The sequence below is a fragment of the Eretmochelys imbricata genome, chromosome 20, assembly GCF_965152235.1.
Source record: "Eretmochelys imbricata isolate rEreImb1 chromosome 20, rEreImb1.hap1, whole genome shotgun sequence".
NCBI lineage: Eukaryota > Metazoa > Chordata > Testudines > Cheloniidae > Eretmochelys > Eretmochelys imbricata.
In genome coordinates, this window is record NC_135591.1 from 3,554,080 (window position 1) to 3,577,624 (window position 23,545).

Consider the following 23,545-nt stretch of genomic DNA (forward strand, 5'->3'; position numbering starts at 1 on the left):
TTCAGCCAGTTTAATTTCTGTTAGACCTCTCTGCATTGTGGATAGCAATGAAAATTGACACGGACCACAAACTCAGAAGCTGCTTGTTTGGAGATCATAATCTTATCACATTTTACTTTGCTGTTAGAGGAAACAGAATACAGCGAGAGGGGGAATGGTGGGGGGGGGGGACCACCAGGTGGGGGGGGGGGGAGAGTTGGGGGAAAGAGAGAAAGGCAGAGCAGAGAACAGAAAGGCTCGTTTATAGAGTTTTTGTACCAATATAGCTACATCAGTACAGAAACTGTGAGTGGTGAAAGGGAGAAAGAGACAGAAGTCCGGTTTACATGAAGATGTTGCATGGGTTGAACTTACAGTTTGAATTTAACCAGCAGAAGAGGCTGTGTGGACACTGATTTCAGTATGAGTGGCTTATTTCAGTTTCGTTTTTGTCAAGGTCTTCACTGGAACAAAACAGGCATGTTTTACATTGACCTTAACTAGCTACATCAAGGTAAAAACTACCCGTGCCTTGCCTTCAGTGGGATTTTACAGCAAGTTAGCAATCCCAATGTAAAAACGTGAGTTTTTTTTACAGTGAAGACAGAGCCTTGATCAATTAGGAACAGGTTTAACTAAGCCAAATAAGACACTCTTACACTAATTGGGAACATCCACACAGCCTTCTGCACCAGATTAACTACACTGGTTTAAAAAACAACATACATTAAATCAGAGCAATTATCTCATGTTAACAAGCCCTTAGTTAAACTGGTGGCAAAATCCCTTATTTCAGTTTATCTGAAGCCCCCTTCCTAACTGACTTAAGCTAAACAGCAATAAGCCTGGCTTAAAGTAAAATGAATGTCCAGCCCTTTGCATTAGTTTAACTAAACTGGTATAAAATCACGTTAAAATGTATGCATCTTTCATGCATAGACATGCCCAGAGTAGGTGTAAGAACGAGCAAAGAGAAGGAAGCCAAAAAAAAAGGAATTCTGATGTTCAAAAAAAAAAAAATTAGAGTTTCTTAAAATGCATATTGAGCTATTCAAAGTTCATGATTAAATAATGAGAATTAGGTCATTAAATACTGCACGCACACACACAAGCAAGCCCACATATAGCGTACATGTGTAATCGCACACACAGTATCTATGCCCACACTATCCCCAAAATTCTCTACCTAAGTCAAACTGACCCCCAAAATTGCTGCATGAAAGTGTCCTAGATTCTTCCCCTGCCACTAGGTGAAAATAGATGGTGCCCAAATGACTTTGGTCTGTAATTCTCAAATGACTCTTCCCTTGACCTGCGAGTCCCTGGCCCATTGTATTAAGAGAGCCATAAATATTAGAAAAGGAAACAGAATTTTAAAAGGCGCTAGGTGAAATGCTGACTCTACTGAAGACAATGGCAAAGCTGCCATCAGAGTGGCCAGGATTTCACCCATCACACTTGTAAAATAATATAAAAACAAACTTTAGAGCTGAACGTACACTCCCAGGCTGACTACAACTCCACAGCCAGATTTCTGTTAATGGTTGAATTATAAACCTCCCCCTGAAAAGAGGGTCTTATAATGGAAGTGATGACACAACCTTAAATATAGCAGCACAAATGGCATCGCTATTATAAGGGGGAACTCAAAGCATGTGCAGGCAGACGAGGGGATTTGGATATCATGGAGAGAAGCCAGAGGCGGTGGGGAACGTGACAGTCAGTGCAGGCTAAAGACAGAGAGAGACGGTCTCTGATCCACCATCCCTCTGCTTTGCCAGCAAGGCCAGCCCCAACCAGGTTTGTCTGCTTCTCCCACAAGCCTCTCCACATTCTCTTGTGCATTGCCCTTACTCCCTGAACTGACCCCATAGGTCTGTTGGCCTCTACTCCTCCCAGTCCCTCCTCAAGACACTGCTGCTGCGGCACCTTGGCGTACCTGTCAACAGTCCCAGATCTCACAGGACTGTCCCGCTATGATCCCCAAACCCCCTATCTCAGCTGAAGCCGCTCCTGTTGCCCGGGGCTGGCTGGGCTGGGCTCCCTGTTCCCACTGCTGCAATCTGCTCACCAGCGCCCCAGGCTCACAGTACTGCTCAGGTTTGGCCCAGCCTCCCTTGACAGGGGGGCAGCCAGATCGAAGCTGAGTAAGTGGTGTTGCCACCTTGCACACAGGATCACAGTATCACTCAGTCACATTTGGCCTGGCCACCCTCACCCTGCACTGGGGAGATGGGCCAAACCTGAGTGGCACTGTGACCCTGTGTGCCAGGCTGCAGCCTGCAGAGTGGGGAGTAGAGCCCAGCCAGCCCCACAGGACAGGAGCCTTAAGATCCAACACAGCCATCATTGTAGGGAGAGCATGGGGTGGGCTCACTCTGCAACCCCCCAGGGCCTCCAGCACTCAACCTCCCTTCCCCAGATGCCCCACTGCCTAGGGGCAGGACACATCCCTCTTTAGTCACTGCAATGTTGGGTGGGGAGCCTTGAGAACATCGGCCAACTCATGGTAGCTCGATTGGAGTGCAACCAACAACAGACATTTGTTTAATTTATACTGAATTTTAAGCAATACTGTTGTTCCTTCTTCAGACAGCCCAGCCCAGCCCTCCCCGAACCCGCCATGCTGACGACCGGCAGCAGAATTCCAGAGCCTTGCGGGTCGGCTGCCCAAGGAGGAGAAATCGGCCATGCCAGGTTTAGGTACATCCTCAGTGTCACTTGCTTTATTTACACAACATACAACACCCCCCTCTTCTCCAGTAAAAGAGCAAGACCTGCAAACCCGCACCAGCTGAACTAAAGGGGTGGGATCACACCCCTGTTAGCTAAACCAGGATTGGCACTGCATCCGCTTAAACCTAGTGTTCCACTCTTCGCTTCAGCACCCCCTGGAGATCGCCCCTCTGACCCTGCGATGTCCTGTCTCTGTCCAGGACTTCGCCCTCTGCCTAAGTTACGTCAAGTCCGGACGCCTTACAGGGTAACAAAAGTCCAAATAAAAGTTCACACAAAAAAGATGGTTCTGTCATACTTGGGCTCCTCTCCAGCCAGCCCACCCATCACCTTCCGGGCTGCCTTTCAATCTCGCTCTCTGGCTCGGGGATAGAGCCTTGACTTCCCAGGCTCCTTCCCTGTCTCAGCCCCTCTCCAGACCCTTCCACAGGAGCCACGCTTGCTTCCTGGAGCTACTCCTGCAACAGTCTTGACAGACCAAGGAGCAATGGTCTCAAGTTGCAGTGGGGGAGGTTTACGTTGGATATTAGGAAACACTATTTCACTAGGAGGGGGGTGAAGCACTGGAATGGGTTCCCTAGGGAGGTGGTGGAATCTCCTTCCTTAGAGGTTTTTAAGGTCGGCCTTGACAAAGCCCTGGCTGGGATGATTTAGTTGGGGTTGGTCCTGCTTTGAGCAGGGGGCTGGACTCGATACCTCCTGAGGTCCCTTCCAACCCTGATCTTCTCTGATTCTTCTCAGGCCTTTTGTGAGGCCCAGGTGTTTCAGGCTGTCACCCAGCCCCAGTCTGTTCCGCCCCCTCTAGCTAAGATGCAGTTACTGACAGCATAAGTGGGTGGACTGAACAGAGCTGGCTAGCCCCAGGCCTCCTGGCCCTTAAAGGGACAAGCCCCCCTGGGTACATCTACACTGGAATAAACACCCACTGCACAGCTGCAGCTGGCCTGGGCCAGCTGAAGTCGGGCTCGCAGCGCTCGGGCTGCAGGGCTAAAAATTGCTGTACAGACATTCAGGCCTGGGCTGGAGCCCAAACTCTGGGACCCCCACCTGAGCCTGAATGTCTACATGGCAATATTACAGCCCCACAGCCTGAGCCGAAGACAGCTGACCCAGGCCAGCTGCTGGTGTTTAACTGCTGTGTAGATGTCTCCCTTTACACAGGGTTAGCTCCCATCTCTTAAGGTGAAGTGAGACAGGTTTAAGTCAATGTCGGCCGCAGACAGCGCTGGTTTAACTAAATCGGGTGCAACATCACACCTCCAGCTAAACTGGTACAAATGCACATGCATCTCTGCTGGAATGGCAGCAAAGGACAGGTCAAAAATGAGAGCCAAGTGTAACCAATCCAGAAACGCTGCACCAGAGAGGTCTGCAGAGAGCCTGGGTGACAGCTTGGCGAGGTACGAAGGGCCCCCCATTCAGCGCAGTGAGGGATAAACTCAAGATGCCCAGTGAAGACCATTTCATTGCCAACACAGGGAGCTCTTTCATTCCTCATGTAAGCAAGACAAGGGAGACTCCTCAGCTACTCCATTTGCATCCACCACTTATTTCTCTTCCGCACTCAAGAAGGAGCCACGCACAAGGAACACAGCAACCTGACAGACACACTCCAGCCCACCGAGGAGCCCAGCCGAGAGCTGCATGCTCTGCGCAATCTGCTGTGAGCGGCACCTCCCCGGAGGGGGAGCTTGGAAGAGCGTGACACCCCTCCACCGCCATGCAAACGGAGCTCCTGGATGTTACTACCGAACAAATAAATCATTCATAACAGGGGAGGGCCTCCTGAGTAAATGCAGGTAGACTGACCCAATTTTATCTGATTATCAGAATTTTTTTAAAAAAAATATTGTTGACCTTTCTGGTCCTGAACTGGTTTCTTCGCTGCCTCATTCCCCTGCAAGGATTGCCAGTGCCTGGGCAGGGCCCAAGAGTGGGATGGCAGAACTGGGCTGGTATCTTTAATCACGTCCATCTTTGCTCACCAGGCAAGAGTCAAGAATGTCTCCCGGGGACGAAGGACAGAGACATCCTCAAAGACTCAGCCAGTGAGCACACCGTGCATCTGATAATCAGCCAGGTGATCAATCGATAAGGGTAAATGGGACTGGATATTCCACTGGGATAACACAGGAACGCTGCGGGATAGGCTGGGGCGGACGCAGGATTCCAGCCATTCATTCCAACCTTCAGACCTCAGAGATCTTAGTGAACAATACTTACTAAAACCCCAGATGGGAGGACAGCAGTTTACTGAACTACTGTCCTAGGTTACTAAATAGCTTGGCATTTTGTCTCAGTGTTCATGCAGCAAACGGAATTGACGAATACAACAGCAACATCTGATGATGAGGGGACAGACTGCCGATAGGGATAAGCTCCATATGCTACTCACCCCTAGGGCACCTGGTTCCAATCCAGCCCCAGGTCTTGGCTGGGGAGCGGAAGGAGTCAGGGAATGGGATACAGCCCTTTTCACCTCTGGGGAACCAAATCCAAGGAGTGGCATGTTTTCTTTTCTAATGGCCATGTGGTGGCCTGCACGGAAGGAGCTGGAGAATTTCAATGCAGCTCCTAGGGACAGGTGCCCCCACCACAAAAATCTACCATCACAGCTAGCAGCCTCAGATAAGCCAGTGGCTGAACTGGCCAGGAGACTGACCCCCTAGCTCCGACAGGACCCCTAAATCTGGAGTCCTGGTTTGTTGGTGGGTGAAGCTGCTACTCAAATACACCAAGGCTGTGCCAGTTCAGTAGCCAGAGTAACTCAGTTTCCAGAGCTGTCAACCTAGCACCTTTCATCAGCATCTAAACTCTCTTTTTTTAATGGAGAAGAGAGAACAGTTGAAAGCTGCCAGGACTTTAGATCCAGATGGAATCCACCCTTGCATTCCAAAGGAGGCTGTTGAAGAGTCGGGAAATCTTAAGCAAATACATTTAACAGCTCTTTGAAAATACAGGAGGCACAGACAGAGTGCTGAGACCCTGAGAGAACATCTCTATTTAACAAAGGATTTAGGCAAATAGGCTGCAAACTACCAAATTGCTAGCTTAGCTCTGAAGGAGGGTACTGGGGACACTCACAGCTATGACTTAATTAAGGACTGCCAACATGAATTTAAGAGGAGAGGCAGGGAAGTTATGTCATTCATACTTGATAGAACTTAGGCAGAAAAAGCAGAATGGATCTGGGGGGAGTGAATAAAGCAGTGAGGGATCTTAACTATTCTAAATGGTTAGAGAAAGCAGGCCTGAATTTTTAGAGAGAGACTGAAAATGTAGGCTGAATTCCCAGCCGTGAAGGCAACAGGTGCAACAAGACCACTTCAGCTGGCGTCAGAGACAAGGAGGATTGAACCAAGGCCAGCCACTGGTGGAATTTCTTTACACGGAGAACGGTTAAAGGAGCATGAAGGCTGGGAGGCCTAAAAGTAGCTCGGCCAGCTGTGTTTTGATTTGCAGACACACACGTGTGCTCATCCGTTTCATTTCTGGCAGATGGGCTGGGGACTGAAACACACCAACACTGCTCCCCAGAGCGACAGAAGAGAAGAATTCCCAGGTGCATCAGTCGCGTACGGGATCTTCACCAAAGAATGGCGTAGGCAGGAAAAAAGTTACATTCTCCCAAACATGGGAGCAACCTGGGGGTGAGTACTAAAGCTTTAGTTCTGCAGCCTTTATTTAATTCTCCCCCTTGTTTCCCAGGTGCTGCTCCCCTTCTAGGTACACCATAGTCAGTCTACAGGGAAATATGTCCCCGGTGGTGGTTGCTCCTTGGATCCCAAGGAAAGATCCTAAAGATCCTGCTCCTTCAAAGAATTCCTCTGTCCCCCAATACCAGACCACTCAGTAAGCCCTGGGGATCAGAGGTCTTAAGAACAATGGAAGCTTCCTTTGGAGGAACGAGATAACTCACAGGGCCATGAGTCTTTTATTGCTCCTGCTTCCCAGCAAGCTCGTAGGAAGAGTTGCAACCAGCCATGTGGAGGAGGAAAGAACCCAAGTCTGTGGCACAGCCCACGGTGGAAGACACTGCTCCTGCCCCCACCGCCAAAAGATTCACACAAAGTGCAGTTGAGTCACCCTGCCTGCCAAGGAGATCATGACCTTGGACCCTTCCTTGGGAGGCAGACAGGGGAAAGATGAAGCAAGAAAGAGACAGCACCGAGCAGTCCAAGAACACTAGAATGAGGGGAGAGGATGGGACTGCAAGATGCTACAAACCAGCCCAGATACAGCCTCAAAGAGCTGACAGCTACGCGAAGAGTGCTGGGGGGATCCCATTCCCATGCAACTTCCTTAGAAATTATGGCATTTTTCCAATCCCCCCAGAAGGAGTTAGGGAGCAGCCAGCTCAAAGGAATGCTCTGAACTCAGGCATTTAACATTTAAATTAATGAGAAAAGCAGCAAATTTACATTTACATACCTCCTTTCATACACTGAGGCTACATCTCCACTTAAAACAGTACAGCCATAGAGCTTCCGTGTAGACCAGTGGTTCTCAACCCGCCACCCAATCAGCACACGGCTGCGGCTCACGTGACCTGCTCGGGGCCATACAGGTAGTATATGTGGATGCGGCCCACATAACACAGAGCGCTGCTTATGCGGTCCCCAATGGTAAACAGGTTGAGAACCACTGGTGTAGACACTCACTACAGCGATGGGAGGGGTTGTCTCGTCACTGTAGTTAATCCACCTTCCCAAGGGGCACTAGCTACGTCTGTAAGGCACATGGATTCTTCACACCCCTGAGACACTGAGGTCTGCCAAGGTCAGTTTTCACTATAGACCAGCCCTTAGATCAAACACTAAGCTAAGCATAAACACCTACAGAAATGGGAGCACGCTACAGAAGGCCTTGAGATCAGATAGGTGGTTTGCATGCTGGTATAACAAAGGGATCACGTCACTCCCCACTGAAATGCAGCCATCTTGGGAACCAAACACAGCACCCATTTAACAGCCCACAGCAATGGTACAAGACAGTTTAGGCCAGGAAGTGAACGAGAATCAAGTCTAATTACCTGCGCTGGAATCTGGTCAAGACGCAGAGCTCAACACCCCATATTCGGGGGGTAGGGGGAGTGCCATGCCATCCACAGGAGTTTTGAAGGCCACAAATGGCTGTGGCCAAGCTTTTCAGAAGCGAGTTACAATGATTACGGCCTTAATTTCTGGAAGCCCAACTTGAAACGCCGTAAAGAGTGCTGATTATTGGAAAGTCCTGAGCACCCATTCCATGGCAGTCAGGCCCCTTTGAAGTGCCTGTCTCAAGCCAGACAGCCAAAAATATTAGTCACTTTTGAAAATTTTGGTATTAGTTTCATAGCCCCTTCAGCAGCTCCCCAGCACCAGGCAGAGGCACTGGTTCAGGACCAAATTCGGAGGGAAAAGTACATCTAACAATCACCAAATCTACTATCTGCAAACCCCTGCAGCTTCTCCCACGCACTGGCCAGGCCCTATTTTGCTTGCAAGCCATGAGGGAATGCCAGCACAAGGTGTTCTCGCTGCAGCTAGGCACCTAGGCTAACCACATTAAGGTACAATACAGGAGAAATAAAGGAAAGGAGGGGGCATAAATCAAATTTACCCCATATCATGAAGAGACTGCAATCCTGTGGCAATAGTCCACCCATGATATCACTAGAGCCTGGCCCATCATTCCAGCAGCCAGCATGACACTCACCGTAAATGGAGCGTGGACACTCTCTGGACAGCCCAGGGCAACTGGCCTTCTACAAGAAGTTTCTGCAAGCTTGGGGATTGCCGAGACCCACATAAAACCATAGAGACTGGCTCAGTGGTTTGGGCCTCAGATCCCCAGGCTCAGTTCTGGTCACCCTATCTCAAAATTGGCATGGAAGCAGTTCAGAGAGAGGCCTCAAAAACAACCAGATGCCTGGGAAGGCTTCCCCAGAAGATGGGGACTGTTCAAGAGATGACAGGACAGAAGAGGGTGTGATAGAGGTTCATAAAATAACTCATGATACAGGGGCTCCTGTCTACCCTCTCCTAACACGAGATCACTGGGACATATCCAATGAAATTGAAAGGCAATGAATTTCAGACTGATCAAATGAAAATTTGTATATGCCACCTGCAAAACTCACTGCCAAAAGATCTTCATAGCAGGATTCAAAGGAGGACTGGATATGGATAGTGAAAGTAGCAAGTTGCATTAAACACGATATTAAACAAATACTGTAAGGGATAAAAAGCTGACTCAGGGCATAAGACAATGGCTAACTGACAGTGGTTTGGATGAAACATCCCTTTTGAGCACCTTATTCCATAATTAAGGGACTTCTTGCAACTTTCCCTGAAGCATCCGGAGATGGTCAGACAGAGGACGATGAACTATAGAATGTAACCCACGGGCCCCTCCTTCTCTTCAGCCTTATGGCAAACAAACCACGTCCCAGGAAGTTTACTGTATTTGTGTTTTTCAGAGGAGCTCTTAAAAGCAAAGACCCTGTTCTGTAAGGATATAAAAGATCCCGTCATGCTTTTCAGAAGAGCAGGTGTTTGCTCCCATTTCCAGGCCCAGAATTCCTCTCCCCATATCACCAGCTGCTGCCCTCCAGTCCAGAGGTGGCTGCTGGCTGCCTTTTGTAAGTGCTGCATGCAGGTAGTTTGTGAGTAACAATAAATAACAATAATTCCTATCTCTTACAGAGCGCTTTTCATCAGTAGATCTCATCACACTTCACAATCTTTCATCTCTCTCTTTGAGATGAAAGAGGCCACACACACACACCCCCACGTGTTATTACAAACTTTGGGCCTTGCAGAAGCTCTCAGATCTCACCTGGACACGTCCCTTTACCTCGGACTCCCAGGGACGCTGGTCACACAATACCGCCGGCAGACTGGCATATGCAGGTGGCCAGTGACAAGCTCCCCAACACGCTGACACCACATGAGGCCTTTCAAGCCTCCTGCTGGCTCCTGGCTCCTGCAGAAGTTGCCGGTGGCCAGCGAAGCCGGAGACCCACCCGCCGGGCCCGCGCCTGGGACGTTCAGAACAACGGGGGACCCTCAGGAAGCTGGCAGACGAGAGACACCCCCCCCCCGCCCCCAATTCGCTCCCCCACAAGAACCTCAGCCAAGAAACAGCGGAGCCCCCGGGGACCCCTCCGGGCTCCCCGCAACCAGAGGGACAGAAAGGCGAAGCAGCCGGACCGAAGGGAGGGCCAAGGGCCTGGAAGGAAGGAGAAGGACTCCGGTTCTGACCCCGCACCTGTGGTCTCACCTGCTCCTTGTCCCAGGCTGGGCCCTCCCCATGAGCGGGGGAAGGGGGGGCCTTTGCCCTCCATCCCCAGCCAGGGAAGGGGGCTGGGGCAATTCCTGGCCACCTCCCCCCGCATCTGGGTCCAAACTTCTCAACTCCAAAGGGGGGGGGGATAAAGCCCCTCACCTCCCTTCCAAGCGCCAAACTTAGGGGGCTGCTAAGCCCCGCCCCCGCCCCGCCCCCCACCTGTGGGGGGGGTCTAGCCCCTTCCCAACCCCTGAGGGGGCGGGTAATAAACCCCCTCCCAAGAGACCCCCCGCGGGGCAGAAGATGGGGGAGGGGAAGAGCCTTACTTACCCTGGGGGTCTGTCCCCCCCCCTCCGTCTCGGGTCTCCGCTGCCGCCGGGGGGGGGTTCTGCCGAGCGGGGCCGGGCCCCTCCTCGAGGCGGGGGGGGGTCAGAGCGGGGGGGGGTCCAGGGGCCGGGGGGGGCTGGTGGCACGGGGGGGGCCGGGCCGGGGGGGGGCCGGGGGCGGGCGGAGAAAAGAAAAGAAGGAAAAAAACCGAAAAGGAGGAAAAGAAAAAAAAAGAAAGAAAAAAAAAAGGAAAGAAGCTGCTGGCCCCTCCCCCAGCCGGCGTGCGCGCTGCGTCACCGCTACGTGCGGCCTCGCGTCAACGCGCCGCGCCCCGGGGGCCCCGCCCGCCTACTTCGGGCCGCGTTGCCAGGGGCAACCGCGAGACGCGCCCCACAGCGGCCCCTGCCGGCCCGGAGGGGCGGAGCCTGCCGGCCCCGCACCACCTTAAAGGGAGGGGGCGGGGGAGCGGCCCAGGCCCGCTGAGCGCCCGCAGTGCCCATGCGCGGGGTGGCTCCGCCCCAGAGCCGGGCCCCGCCCCCAAGGCCAGACCCGACACGTGTTCCGGTCCCGCCCACTATCCCCCGCCCCAGGTCCCCCTGCCCCATCTCTCTTCTGCAGCCCCCCACTGTTCCACCCCCTGCTCTCTTAGCCCCCCACTGCAGCCCCCCAACCCACTACCCCCTGCCCCACCTCTCTTCTCCAGCCCCCCACTGCCCCCCTCCAGCCCCCCACTGTTCCACCCCCTGCTCTCTTAGCCCCCCACTGCAGCCCCCTACCCCTGCCCCCAGTCCCCCCGCCCCACCTCTCTTCTCCAGCCCCCCACTGCCCCCCTCCACCCCCCACTGTTCCACCCCCTGCTCTCTTAGCCCCCCACTGCAGCCCCCTACCCCTGCCCCCAGTCCCCCCTGCCCCACCTCTCTTCTCCAGCCCCCCACTGCCCCCCCTCCAGCCCCCCACTGTTCCACCCCCTGCTCTCTTAGCCCCCCACTGCAGCCCCCTACCCCTGCCCCCAGTCCCCCCTTCTCCACCTCTCTTTTCCAGCCCCCACTGCCCCCCTCCAGCCCCCCACTGTTCCACCCCTTGCTCTCTTAGCCCCCCACTGCAGTCCCCCAACCCACTACCCCCTGCCTCACCTCTCTTCTCCAGCCCCCTCCAGTCCCCCACTGTTCCACCCCTTGCTCTCTTAGCCCCCCACTGCAGCCCCCCAACCCACTACCCCCTGCCCCACCTCTCTTCTCCAGCCCCCCCACTGCCCCCCCTCCAGCACCCCACTGTTCCACCCCCTGCTCTCTTAGCCCCCCCAGTCCCCCCTGCCCCACCTCTCTTCTCCAGCCCCCCACTGCCCCCCTCCAGCCCCCCACTGTTCCACCCCCTGCTCTTAGCCCCCCACTGCAGCCCCCTACCCCTGCCCCACCTCTCTTCTCCAGCCCCCCACTGTTCCACCCCCCTGCTCTTAGCCCCCCACTGCAGCCCCCTACCCCTGCCCCCAGTCCCCCCCTGCTCCACCTCTCTTCTCCAGCCCCCCCACTGTCCCCCCTCCAGCCCCCCACTGTTCCACCCCCTGCTCTCTTAGCCCCCCACTGCATACCCCTGCCCCCAGTCCCCCCTGCTCCACCTCTCTTCTCCAGCCCCCCACTGTTCCACCCCCTGCTCTCTTAGCCCCCCGTCCCACCTCTCTTCTCCAGCCCTCCACTGTTCTGCCCCCCGCTCTTAGCCCCCCACTGCAGCCCTCCACCCCACTACCCCCCTGCCCCACCTCTCTTCTGCAGCCCCCCACTGCCCCCCCTCCAGCCCCCCACTGTTCCACCCCCTGCTCTCTTAGCCCCCCACTGCAGCCCTCCACCCCACTACCCCCCTGCCCCACCTCTCTTCTCCAGCCCCCCAGTCCCCCCACTCCAGCCCCCCACTGTTCCACCCCCCACTCTCTTAGCCCCCAGCCCGCGCTCCAGCCCCCACTGTTCCACCATCCACTGCTCTCTTAGCTCCCCGCTCCAGCCCCCCCACCCTACTACCCCTCCCGCTCCAGGCCCCCCGCTCTCTCAGCCCCTGCTGTTCCACCCCCCTGCTCTTAGCCCCCACTGCAGCCCCCCCACTGTTCCACCTCCAGTGCCCCCCATGCCCACTGATCCAGCCCCTCACTGTTCAATCCATCCAGCTCTCCCCACCACTACTCTTGCCCCCACTTCCCGACCCCCACTACTCCAGCCCCGCCTGCTCCACACCACCTGCTGCCCCAGCCCCCGTTTCCATTTTTATTTTTTCAACAAAAAAACCCAAGAGCATTTTTGACCAAAACGAAAAATGTGTTTTATCAGAAGTGTGTTTCAATGGAAAAAACTACGCCAGCTCTGAGGAGGCCCTGCCCTGCCCCCAGGCCAGCTGGGTAAAACTGGTTGATCCCCACCCACACACACACACACCCCCCAATCAAAAGGTAGTTGTTGGCATCCGCCTGAAATCCTCTGCCCTGCCGGTCCCGGCGGCCGCAGCCCGAGGCCTCGGCCTGGTTTACCACACAGCTCCAGCGCTCCGGGGGTGAAAGCGTTCAGCCCTGAGTGCCGGAGCCAGGCGACTCTAAGCCCCAGCGTAGACGTAGCCAGGTCGGTGGTGCCTGCGACAGAAAGACCTGCTGCATCGTTGCAGGAAGCGTCTACCTGCGCCAAGATGCGTAGATAGGGCCCCCCGCTCGGCGTGCTCTACTAGTGTATCTACACCAGCACGCTGCCCTGGCAGAGCGCTCCTAGTGTGGATGCGGCTTGTACCCTTGTCAGTCTAGCCACCTGCGTCTGCACTAGGGGCTTTTGGCAACACAGCTCTGTCGGCCGCAGATCACAACCCCATCCCGCCCCCGACCGCGGTAGTCGTGCCAGCAACAGACTGCAAAGCAGACCCGGCCTGAGATGTGGGAAACCTCTCCTCGAGCTACAGCCCCTTGCTCTCCTATGCTGGGAGCTGCTGCCTGCCAATTACTCTTTGCCATACCCAGACTGCAAGCTCTTCGGGGCAGACGCTGGCTATGTGCATTTGTGCAGTGCCCGGCACAATGGGGCCCTGACCTGACTGGCACCTGTAGTCGCTATCCCGATACAAATGTAATAGTTACGCACCGACTCCTGTGTTCGGTCCCAAATCAGCCACGCTTTCAGCCTTTTTTTTTTTTTTTAAAATTGATCTTGGCTACTAAGTCACAAAACCCAGCCAGATCCAGCAGGACCCCAAACGCACCTCTCCCCCAGGTCTACCTTAACACCTCCAAAATCTGTGTCCTGTGGGAAGTTCTTGTGGGATCAGAGGGACAGTTTATCTGCACTGGGATCAGCCAATATTTGCGTCAGAGGCAGTGAACCGGCTTCCCAGTAATCCAGGAGTGGGGCTGTGAAATCAGCTCACAGAAGTGCAGCCTCCACGGTGGCTTTTACCCTCCCGGCACTGACTTTGTGGGGCTCCTTTTCCGGACGGGAACCCAGCTCCGTTGCCGTGGTGGTACCAGGCCTTGCCCTGTTCGAGGAAATCAGCTTGCTGGCTCCCGATGCTCTTTGCCTGTGGGGATCAGAAGGAGATGGCCACCGTGCAAGCCCTCCTGCTTTTAATGCTCATCGGAGTAGCCGAGCCCGGGGCAGGTCGATGCCCTGCCTGCGAGATGGCAGCCCTGGACCCAGAGGTGCAGAAGTCGTTCCTCATTGAGCTAGCAAAGCAGAGGATTCTTTCCAAGCTGCATTTGAAGGAGCGACCCAATGTGACCCAGCCGGTCTCCAGCGCTGGCCTCCTGACAGCTCTGGCGAGGCTACGTGTCAGGCGCACGAACCCGAGCATCACGTTGGAGATGCCAAGCCGGAGCCCCAAGACTGATGTGCAAGAGTATGAGATTCTCAGCTTTGCTGAGCCAGGTCTGTAAGGTCTCCCGGGGTGTCTCAAGGGGTGCGGCAGGGGCACAGCGAGGGACAGAGACATCCGCCAAGAAGGGCCTCTGCATGAGGGCATTTTACCCCATTGCAACCCCAAAAGGGCGCAGGAACAAAAATCAGTCCCCCGAGCACTTACATCCACAAACACATAATAGTAGTTCACTGTCAAACTGGGGGAGAGTATCTAGCAGGGTCCTGCAGGGCTCAGCCCTTGGTCTGGTGCTAGTCAATATTTTCATCAGTGACTTGGGTAACGGAGCGGAGGGAATGCTCCTACAACTTGCGGATGACATCACTGTGGGAGGGGTTGCAAGCTTTGGCTTTCGGGTTTCGAATTCAAAATGACCTTGACAAATCAGAGGATTGATCTGAAATCAACAAGATGCAATTTGAGGGGGGAGGGATAGCTCAGTGGTTTGAGCATTGGCCTGCTAAACCCAGGGTTGTGAGTTCAATCCTTGAGGGGGCCATTTAGGGATCTGGGGCAAAAATTGGGGATTGGTCCTGCTTTGAGCAGGGGGTTGGACTAGATGACCTCCTGAGGTCCCTTCCAACCCTCATATTCTATGATTAGGCCAGAGGGCAAAGTACTTCACTAAGGAAGGAAAAATCAAACGCACAACTACACGGGGAACTGGCAAGGCAATTGTACTGCTCAAAAGGATCGAGGGGTGGAATGGGTCACAAATTAACTACTTGAAAATCCTTCTGACCCGGTAGCTCAAAGCTAGATGGGAGACGATCTAATGTAACTCTGTGGAGAGAGCACAGGGGGCGCTAGATGGCTGGGGAGTGCTGCTGTCCAACAGCTGCCGTGTTGCACCCCAGATGCAGCTCCATTTTCAGAGGGCATTGCTGAGTAGATTGTAAAGTGCTATGGGATCCTATCCTTCAATAGCCCAGTATAAAACAGGATTAATTTCTCCTTCCATGGAAATTCAGCCGCTTTTGGGGTGAAACACAGCCCAGACTCTCCCTCAGCAGCACTAACCCACAGGGTTCTTAGGTGGAGGAGGTGAAGATCAATGTATCCAGCTGAAATACCAGGCGCTTGGAATAACAAGCGACTTTCCAATGGGGAATTTAGCCAGCGCCCCGGGGCTGACACCCCCGGCCTCCTTCCATTATATACTCAAAGCACCATCAGCTCTTTAGCACCTACAGATGAAGACTGTGTGTCCGGTGAAAGCCAGCACCGCGCCCCCTAGCCCTCTGCCAAGTGCTCGCTTGGGCCAGACTGAGAAGACCACCAAAGCCCTGGGCTTTCTTTGGCAGGCTCCAACCCACAGACTCACTCGCACCTGCCGGCTTAGCTCACCAGCGGGCCGCCCACGGCGGCCCGGGCTGGCAGGCGCAGAAGTCTCTTGGTAATGGTTTTGGCTGGGCACAGAGGTGTCTGAAGTGCAGCCAGCAAGACGGCTGCCGGGCCCGGCCCTTGTGTCTATTTTTCCATGGATGTCACTTTGCCTGTGGAAGGAGCTGTTGGCCAGGGAGCCTCGGCGGTATTGTGTCTGTGCACCCACAGAGGCAGGTCTGGACGCCCCGTGCGATGGGATAGGCAAGCCCGCTGGCCAAAGGAATGACACGCTGCGTTAGGAAAACGGCCCAGAACGGTGCTCCTCCGCAATACGTTGTAGCCTGATCCAGGCCAGGCCAGAGAATCTCCTAGCACAAAGATGTGGCTGCAGGGAGGCAATGAACGTGCACCATGGCCCAGCCCCTCAATCCATCCTCTAGAGCGGCGGGCGGGGGGGCGGGGGGGGTGCAAACTTTTTGGCCTCAGGGCCCCATCGGGGTTCCAAAACTGTATGGAGGGCCAGGTAGGGAAGGCTGTGCCTCCCCAAACAGCCTGGCCCCCACCCCCTATCTGCCCCCTCCCACTTCCCACCCCCTGACTGACCCCCTCAGAACTCCCCACCCATCCAATCCCCCCTGCTTCTTATCCCCTGACCGCCCCCTCCCGGGACCCCCCCACCCCTAACCACCCTCCCCGGGCCCCACCCCCTATCCAACCCCCCCTGCTTCCTGTCCCCTGACAGCCCCCCCTCCCCCCCGGGACTCCCACACCTATCCAACCCCCCCTGCTTCCTGTCCCCTGACTGCCCCACCCCCTATCCACATCCCCACCCCCTGACAGCCCCCCTGCCGGGACTCCCACACCTATCCAACCCTCCCTGCTCCCTGTCCCCTGACCGCCCCCGCCCAGAACCTCTGCCCCATCCAACCGCCCCCTGCTCCCTGTCCCCTGACTGCCCCCCAGGACTCCCTGCCCCTTATCCAACCCCCCCACCCCCTTACCAGGCTGCTCAGAGCAGCAGGACTGGCAGCCGCCCCGCCCAGCCAGAGCCAGCCATGCCACCGCGCTGCCCGGCAGGAGCTCGCAGCCCCGTCGCCCGGAGCTCTGGCGACACAGTGAGCTGAGGCTGCAGGGGAGGGGCCGGGAGCGAGCCTCCCCGGCCGGGAGCTCAAGGGCCAGGCAGGATGGTCCCGCGGGCCGGATGTGGCCCGCGGGCCATAGTTTTCCCACCTCTGGATTAGATCCAGAGGCAAAGAAAGGGATTTTTCTTTTCGTATTTAGATCCGCAATGCCGGGAGAACAATGATCTTACATTTCTAGGCAGCGTCTCCTGGGGATCTCGGAATAGCAGCCATATGCAAGGATCACATCATCCTCTGCTGAAATGCAGCTGCCTCTGGGGTGGGATAAAAGAGCACAGTAACAAAGCACAGCGATTTAGGCAGCAGGACGTGGAAAATGGGCCAGATCCTCAGCTGGTGTCAGTGTAGCTTCATTAAAGTCAATGAGGTTTGGCACCAGCTGAGGATCTGGCCCCATATCTTTCTCCAGCTTGACCAGCAAAGGGAATTTACGAAAGGAATTTGACCAGGACACCAGAATTACCAGCCTAGCCTAGATTCTGCTGCTCACCACTGGGGTAAGTCTGGAGGCAAAGGAAAACGTAGGGCCACCCCAGCTGTGGCATATCACGGTTGGTGGAGTCCCGCACCATGGCCCCAGGGCTGTGTTTAGCATTAATGCAGTGGTCTCCTGTTCCCTCTAGTCCAGTTCCCCCCATCCTCAATAGAAAGGGCACTCCTGCCCCCCCTCTAACGCCAGCCTTAGCCCGGCGTAAACGTGGAGACCTCATGGGCTTCATTTCCTAATGCCCCCCCTTGCTGCTTTGTCTGCAGGGCCCTCTGCTCCCAACAGGACGTGTCTGCACTTCCACTTCACCCAGGATGCCGGCAGAAGCGTGCAAATCCTCCACGCCAACATGTACGTGTTCCTGGCAGCCCCCGGCGGCCCCGGGCGCAGGCTCACGGCGAAGCTGCTGTTGTCCGAGCCGGGCGATGCAAACCCGACGCTGGTTGGCAGGAGGCCGCTGGAGGTGAAGCGGGGAGGCTGGGCCACGGTGGAGGTGAGGGCAGCTGTCCAGAGCTTCTTCAGTAAAGGCGGCCAGAGGCTAACGGCAGAGCTGGAGCTTGAAGGAAGCCTGGAGCCTGCCCTGCTTCTCAGCAACAGCGAGTCTCACCGGCCGTTCATGGTGGCCAAGGCCCGGGCCAGTCCCCGACACCGGATTCGCCGCCGGGCCATCGAGTGCAATAGCAAGTCCCGGACATGCTGCAGGAAGCAGTTCTTCGTTGACTTCAAGGAGATCGGCTGGGAGGGCTGGATCATCCAGCCGGAGGGCTACCACATGAACTACTGCACGGGGCAGTGCCCCATGCACGTGGCCAGCATGCCCGGCCTGGCCGCCTCCTTCCACACAGCCATCCTGAATCTCATGAAGGCCAACGACGCACACGCCACCGTCAGCTCCTGCTGCGTCCCCACGAGCCGCCGGCCCCTCTCCCTGCTCTACTACAACCAGGACAGCAACGTCATCAAGACCGACATCCCCGACATGATCGTGGACGCCTGCGGCTGCACCTAACCCTCTGCCCAGCGCACACACGGCTGCCTTTGCACTGAGCGAGTCTTCCCTCGAACCGGGACTGGACAGAGATTCCCCCGCCGAGGTCCTGTTCCCACTGGTCCTGCTGTTGGAATTCACGTCCTTCACATACGGGACTGATTGTGCTGGTGAACCGTGCCGTGTCAAGTCTCTCCGGAGGACAGGTACAGCAATCTCACCCCCCATCCAACGGCCTCCCTCCACCCTTCCCCAGGGAAGAGGAGAGAGCTCTGAGCGGACGCCAGCCAGGGGCCCTTTGCAGCCATGGGTTCTGCAATGTGAAGACCCGCCCTGTAGGGAATTTGGACCAAGCCCCCCTGTCCTCAGAGACCGCCGTGGGGGGAATGCCGGGCAGGGTCAGAGAGGAGCTCAGTGCTGCCTAGACAAATTCAGACGGGAGGAAAGCAGGCGTAAATTCTTGATGGGGCGAGTAACAAGCCACGGGCACAATTTGCCGAGGGCCGTGGCAGATTTGCCATTTTGAAATGGGGACTGGATGATTTTCCAAAAGCTTTGCTCTAGGAACGATGGGTAGGGATGCTATCCAGGGGCTCAGATGAGACGGTCACAAGGGGCCCTTCTGGCCTTGGGATCTCTGATCTGTGGCTGAGTGGGGCAGGGAACAGAGGGCCACACCACATCGCTTGGCACTGAATCGGAGCTGCAGCCTGGGATGCCAGCTGGCGTGCACCGAGTCCTGTGGAACCAGGAGAGCGCTCTGGGGTGAGGGGTGAGCTGGTCCCGACGGGAGGGACACAGCCCGGCTTCTCTGTCCGTAAGGCGCCCGCAGCCCTTTAAGATATCTGATCCTCCCGCCCTGAGCAGCCTCTGTCCTGTGCACTCAATAAAATGCTGTATCTGTGTGTGCGTGACCTCCTCATCAGCTAGCAAGTCACTCCCCATCCCCACACGCAGATCCCAGTCCTGCCCCCGCCCCTTTGGGGGGCTGCCATGGTGCAAGACAACTGACCTGGCTAGCCAAGGATGCCTTCAACGTGAAGGTGTTCCCGGGTGGCACAGATCTGGCACAGCCCTGGGGTAGGGGCATGGGGTGGGGACGTGCTGTCACAGAGTCCAGGGCTCTGGTTACAGGCAGGCAGGTAGCCTGAGCCTAGCAGCTCCCCGCCCTGCCAGCCAGGTCATCTGCATTTTCACTGACCATTTCCCTCTCCGCCAATTGGTTCCCTGGATTCAAATTCAAACCCTTGGCCGTTACAGGAGCAGGGCCTGGATCCTGTCCCAAAGAGACACAGTCACCCCACAACAGGGTCTCACAGCTGATATCCTGGAGAACCCCAACGACCAGCCAGCCCCACCCCTCCTGGGTCTGCACAGGGATCTGGGCCATAGGCAGGGCGAGGGGCTTCATCCCTGGGACCCTCATCCAGCTCACACAGCCCCTCAGCATCTGAGGCTGCACCACCCAGGGCCTGACAACAGTTCTCTCTGTCTCAGGATCTCGCCACCCCAGGAATGTCTCCCCATTGACCATCACCTTCCACACAGACATATAGGTTGGGGTCAGGAGTGGGAGCCTGTCCACCTCCCCACCCATCTGGCTGATGGAGTCTATGGCCTTGGGACCCAGCAAGGGAGCTAGACACCGGGGCTTTTCCGCAGGGTCCCCCTGGTTCAAATCGCCAGCCTGCTCAAAGGCAGTGAGGTGGCATCCACATCCCCCCCTCCTCAACCAGGGGCAGCAATTTAGTCTCGAGGTTCCCTGCGGAACTGGCCCCCCGGGGTCTATCCCCACTCACTCCTGAGGGGTCCCCTAGGCCTCTCCGCTCCCCCACCGCCAGTTCATGCTGCTGCTGCTTCTGCAGCTCTTTCTCGGGCTCTCGCTGTCTCTCACAGTCCTCTCGCTCTCTCGGACTCAGCTCCAATCCCGTCCGTCTCGGATCCCCTGATGGGGAACCCGATTGTGAAGACCCCCGTCTGGTCGGGGACAGGAGTCTTGGGGGTGCCTGGCTCCCACTCCAGCTGCTCCCTGATCCTGCTATAGCCCCATTTGGGTCAGGAATCTGCTCCTTAGGGCGGTCATCCTCCTCCAGCTGCACGATGAACTTGCTTTGGTGAACTTTCCAATGCTTAACCCTCTCTTTCTGCACAGGGTTACAATGTCCTTCTTAAGGAGACGGTGACAGGCCATCACTCCGCTCTTCCCAAGTTGTTGTGGACTCACAGGCCTGTGTGCTCTCAGCTCCCCACGGTTTCCAGGGAGAACCCCTAGTGTGCCAGCCCTTCTCGAGGTCACCCCATTACTGCACAGTCCTTCTCACTGGTCACACACTCCCAGGGGTTAACCGCCCCCCAAAACCGCTCCTCTCTGAGCCTTCAGCACGCCTGGTCCTTGTCAATCCCCCTTCGTTTTACTGATCTCCAGTCACTTACTGCAGGAAGCGCCATCCGCGGGGTGCAGTACATCCCACCTCTGCCACCAGTTGTCATAGTGTCCCCAGGCGATGCTCTGGGACGGCTCCCTACGAAGTCAGGCAGGACTCTGGGGAAGTCTCCTCTCTGTGAGCAGACTGTCTGCAGGACACAGCTCACCCGGCTCCACCTTCCTGGGTCTGACCTCGGAGCATTCAGCCTCCTCTGCCCCTCCGTGCACTTCCCACAGCGAGTCCGCCCAGGCAGGGTCCTGGGGAAGCCAGAGGGTCCTGCCCCCCAACTCCACAGGCAGACGTGACTCTCAGCCAGCCAGTAAAACAGAAGGTTTATTAGACAACAGGAACATGGTTTAACACAGAGCTTGTAGGTACATAGAACAGGACCCCTCAGCCGGGTCCATTTTGGGGGGCAGTGAGCCAGACAACCCCGTCTGCACGTCACTCCATGTCCCAGCCAGCCCCAAAACTGAAACTCTCTCCAGGCCCTCCTCCTCTGGGCTCTGTCCCTTTCCTGGGCCAGGAGGTCACCGGATTCCTTTGTTCTCCAACCCTTCAGCTCTCACCTTGCAGGGGGGAAGGGCTCAGGCCATCAGTTGCCAGGAGATAGAGTGTCACCATTTACGTACCCTGGCCTTTTGCTCTGCAAACAAATCAGATCTGCAACAAATCTGCAACAATCACACCCCCTTATCCCACCACCTAGAGACTTAAGAAATGCGTAGGGGAAACTGAGGCACCCACACAGTATTCAGAGGAAACATTAAGAACAGTCCCGCTTCGTCACACGTGCCTAGGGCATTCTCAGCGGGATTCTCTGGGGCTCACGCCCACGAGCGAGAGTTGAAGGAAGCCCCCAGTTCCGTTGGCCGCACATGCACAGTGGGCAGGTGGCATCGGCCAGCCCAAGGCAGCTTTGCTGCCCTCAGCTACCAGCCTGGCTGCCAGACCTTCTGCCTAGTGCGGTCCCCTGCAAACTGGCGACCGGTTCCAAAATCCAGCCGGTGCCAGGAGCCACCGCGCAGCGCCCAGCGGGCACCGGGAGCTGAGCTTGGGGCAGGCCGGCCGCAAGGGGCCCGCTAACCCACTGTGGCAACCCCCACCTGCCAGCCATTCCCCATCGGGCCAGGCAGGCTCGGCCTCACAAGCCAGGGCCTGCCCTGATTCCAGGGGCTACTCAAGAGGCTGCTGCGAGCTCCCAAAGCCTCAGGTGGCCGGGGACCTGCTAGCTCCTGCAGCAGGCTCTTGCTGTCTGCTCCTGGGGCAAGTCTCCTGGGGGACACGTCCAGAGGGGCAGCGCTCGGGGGCATGAGACTGTGGATCCTGGCTCTCTGCAGCTGGCCCGCTGGGGGCGGAGAGGGGGCGTAGCGGGGATGGTCAGAGCCATTGCCAATTGCCGCTTGCTCAGCGTGCGTCCACGCACCCAAACAGCACACCGAGGGGTGCCAAGCCACCCGGGGGGCAAAAGTCCTCCCGCAGCTGGGCAAACATGCTCCGTCGATCAGATCTTTTTTTTTTTTTTTTGGCGAGACGGGGTTTCAGGGGTCCTGAGGACAGCACGCAGCTGGTTCAGGGACGCTTGGCTCTGGGTCTGACACGCACACGGTCCCCAAGTGGGGACAACCAGACTGGTCCCCTGCAGAGCTTCCGGCTTGGGGCCCTCTCAGCGTGGCTTGGCTCCGGGCTCCCCGGCTCGGCCCCCAGCTCTCAGTGGGATGGGCCTTCCCCTGACTGGGGCCCAGCACCACTCCCAGGGTAGGGGGTGTTTCCCTCTCTGCTTGGGCTCCTTGCCGGAGACCCTCCAGCCCCGGGAATGAGCTGCCCCATGCCTGTCCTGCTTGGAGGGGAGGGGGCAGGACAACCGGCAGATCGGGTGTCGAAATGGGGCTGTTCCTCCTGCTGGGAAACCTGGGGTGACCCAAGGCTGGGCTCCATGCGGAGTGCCTCGCTGCCACCTGGACCGCAGGCCCCAGGCTCCCACTCAGGCCAGCAGGTGCAGCTAGGGAGGAGGGGTTGGAGGGCGGCCCCGCGGGGCTGACACCGGAGTACTGGGCTGGGTTCTGCTCTCCCCTGCAGGTTTCAACGCGACTTCTCCATTACCCTACTCCTGTGCTTGGCACAGGGCTAGGATATAAGCCACCTCCCAGCTTCACCTAGTCCAGACCCTGCTCATCCCTAGGCATAAATTACAGCAGCCTCAGGGCTCTGATTTCTGCTCTGCCCCCCCGCCCCCCCCCCCGGCTCCGGAACAAAGAATACCCATAATTCAGTGCATTGCAGCTGTGCCCCTGATCCACCCCATACACCAGGAACAAGGTTGGTGCAGGGATCTTACGCAAGCTCCACACTGGTCAGGGAGGCTCCCATGCAGGGGCAATTCCTAGGGGCCATTTCCCCTGTGTTAGGGCCCCTTTACAGTGCTGGAGCGGGACAAAGGTTCCTGGATACAATGGAGAATCCAGACTCCTGGCTGTACTGGAGTCACTCCAGATTTGCACCAGTGTAAATAAGATGTTATCAGTGTAGCAATTCATCCTGGCAAAAGGGGCTGGACTGGCAGCTCCCGCTAACATCCCTGTTTATCCAGAGAGCCCTGCAAGGCCAGGATGGAGAACATGGACATTTCTTTATTATTATTACGGGGGGAAGGGGGAGATGCATGACTCAGTTTCCCCATTCCCTTTGGATTGTCAACCCTAGGGAAGGAAGGGGTTAATTCCTCCTCACGGCCTGGATGGGAAGGGTTGGGCTGCTAGTCCAGGTGGCTGGCTGGGCTGTGCTGACTGAAGGAGAACTGGCCCCATGTGCATGGTGGCCTGGACAATAAGGTAGGGTTGCTAACTTTCTAATTGCACAAAACACCCTTGCCCCGCCGCTACCATGAGGCCCCGCCCCTTCTCAGGGGCCCCACCCCCCTCCCTCCATCGCTCGCTCTCCTCCACCCTCACTCACTTACACTGTGCTGGGGCAGGGGGTTGGAATGTGG

The 23,545-nt window shown here is 56.5% G+C and overlaps 2 protein-coding genes across 14 annotated transcripts in view; one reads left to right on the top strand and one right to left on the bottom strand.

Annotated features, from left to right (window-relative positions):
• The window catches only part of R3HDM2 (R3H domain containing 2), a 108,038-nt gene extending 97,649 nt beyond the window's left edge, over window positions 1-10,389 (bottom strand). For 9 of the 13 annotated variants that reach the window (XM_077838376.1, XM_077838383.1, XM_077838382.1 and 6 more), the window contains exon 1: window positions 10,315-10,331. The gene's annotated coding sequence lies outside the window, so the exon portion shown is untranslated. Of the gene's footprint in view, window positions 1-9,534; window positions 9,716-10,314 lie in introns of those variants that run through there. The other 4 variants (XM_077838370.1, XM_077838371.1, XM_077838375.1 and 1 more) reach the window with 4 other exon arrangements.
• Window positions 10,390-13,840: 3,451 nt separating this feature from the next.
• On the top strand, window positions 13,841-18,151 carry LOC144277851 (inhibin beta C chain-like). The gene is made up of 2 exons (XM_077838886.1): window positions 13,841-14,198; window positions 17,409-18,151. Exons 1-2 carry the CDS (start codon window positions 13,841-13,843, stop codon window positions 18,149-18,151), a joined length of 1,101 nt encoding a protein of 366 aa, XP_077695012.1.
• The last annotated feature ends 5,394 nt before the right edge of the window (window positions 18,152-23,545 follow it).

Excerpts from the sequence above, each read along its gene's own strand:
- LOC144277851 (XM_077838886.1), top strand. The coding sequence starts at position 13,841 with ATGCTCTTTGCCTGTGGGGATCAGAAGGAGATGGCCACCGTGCAAGCC. Across the intron at positions 14,199-17,408 it reads TCTCAGCTTTGCTGAGCCAG|GGCCCTCTGCTCCCAACAGG; the intron begins GTCTGTAAGGTC and ends CTTTGTCTGCAG.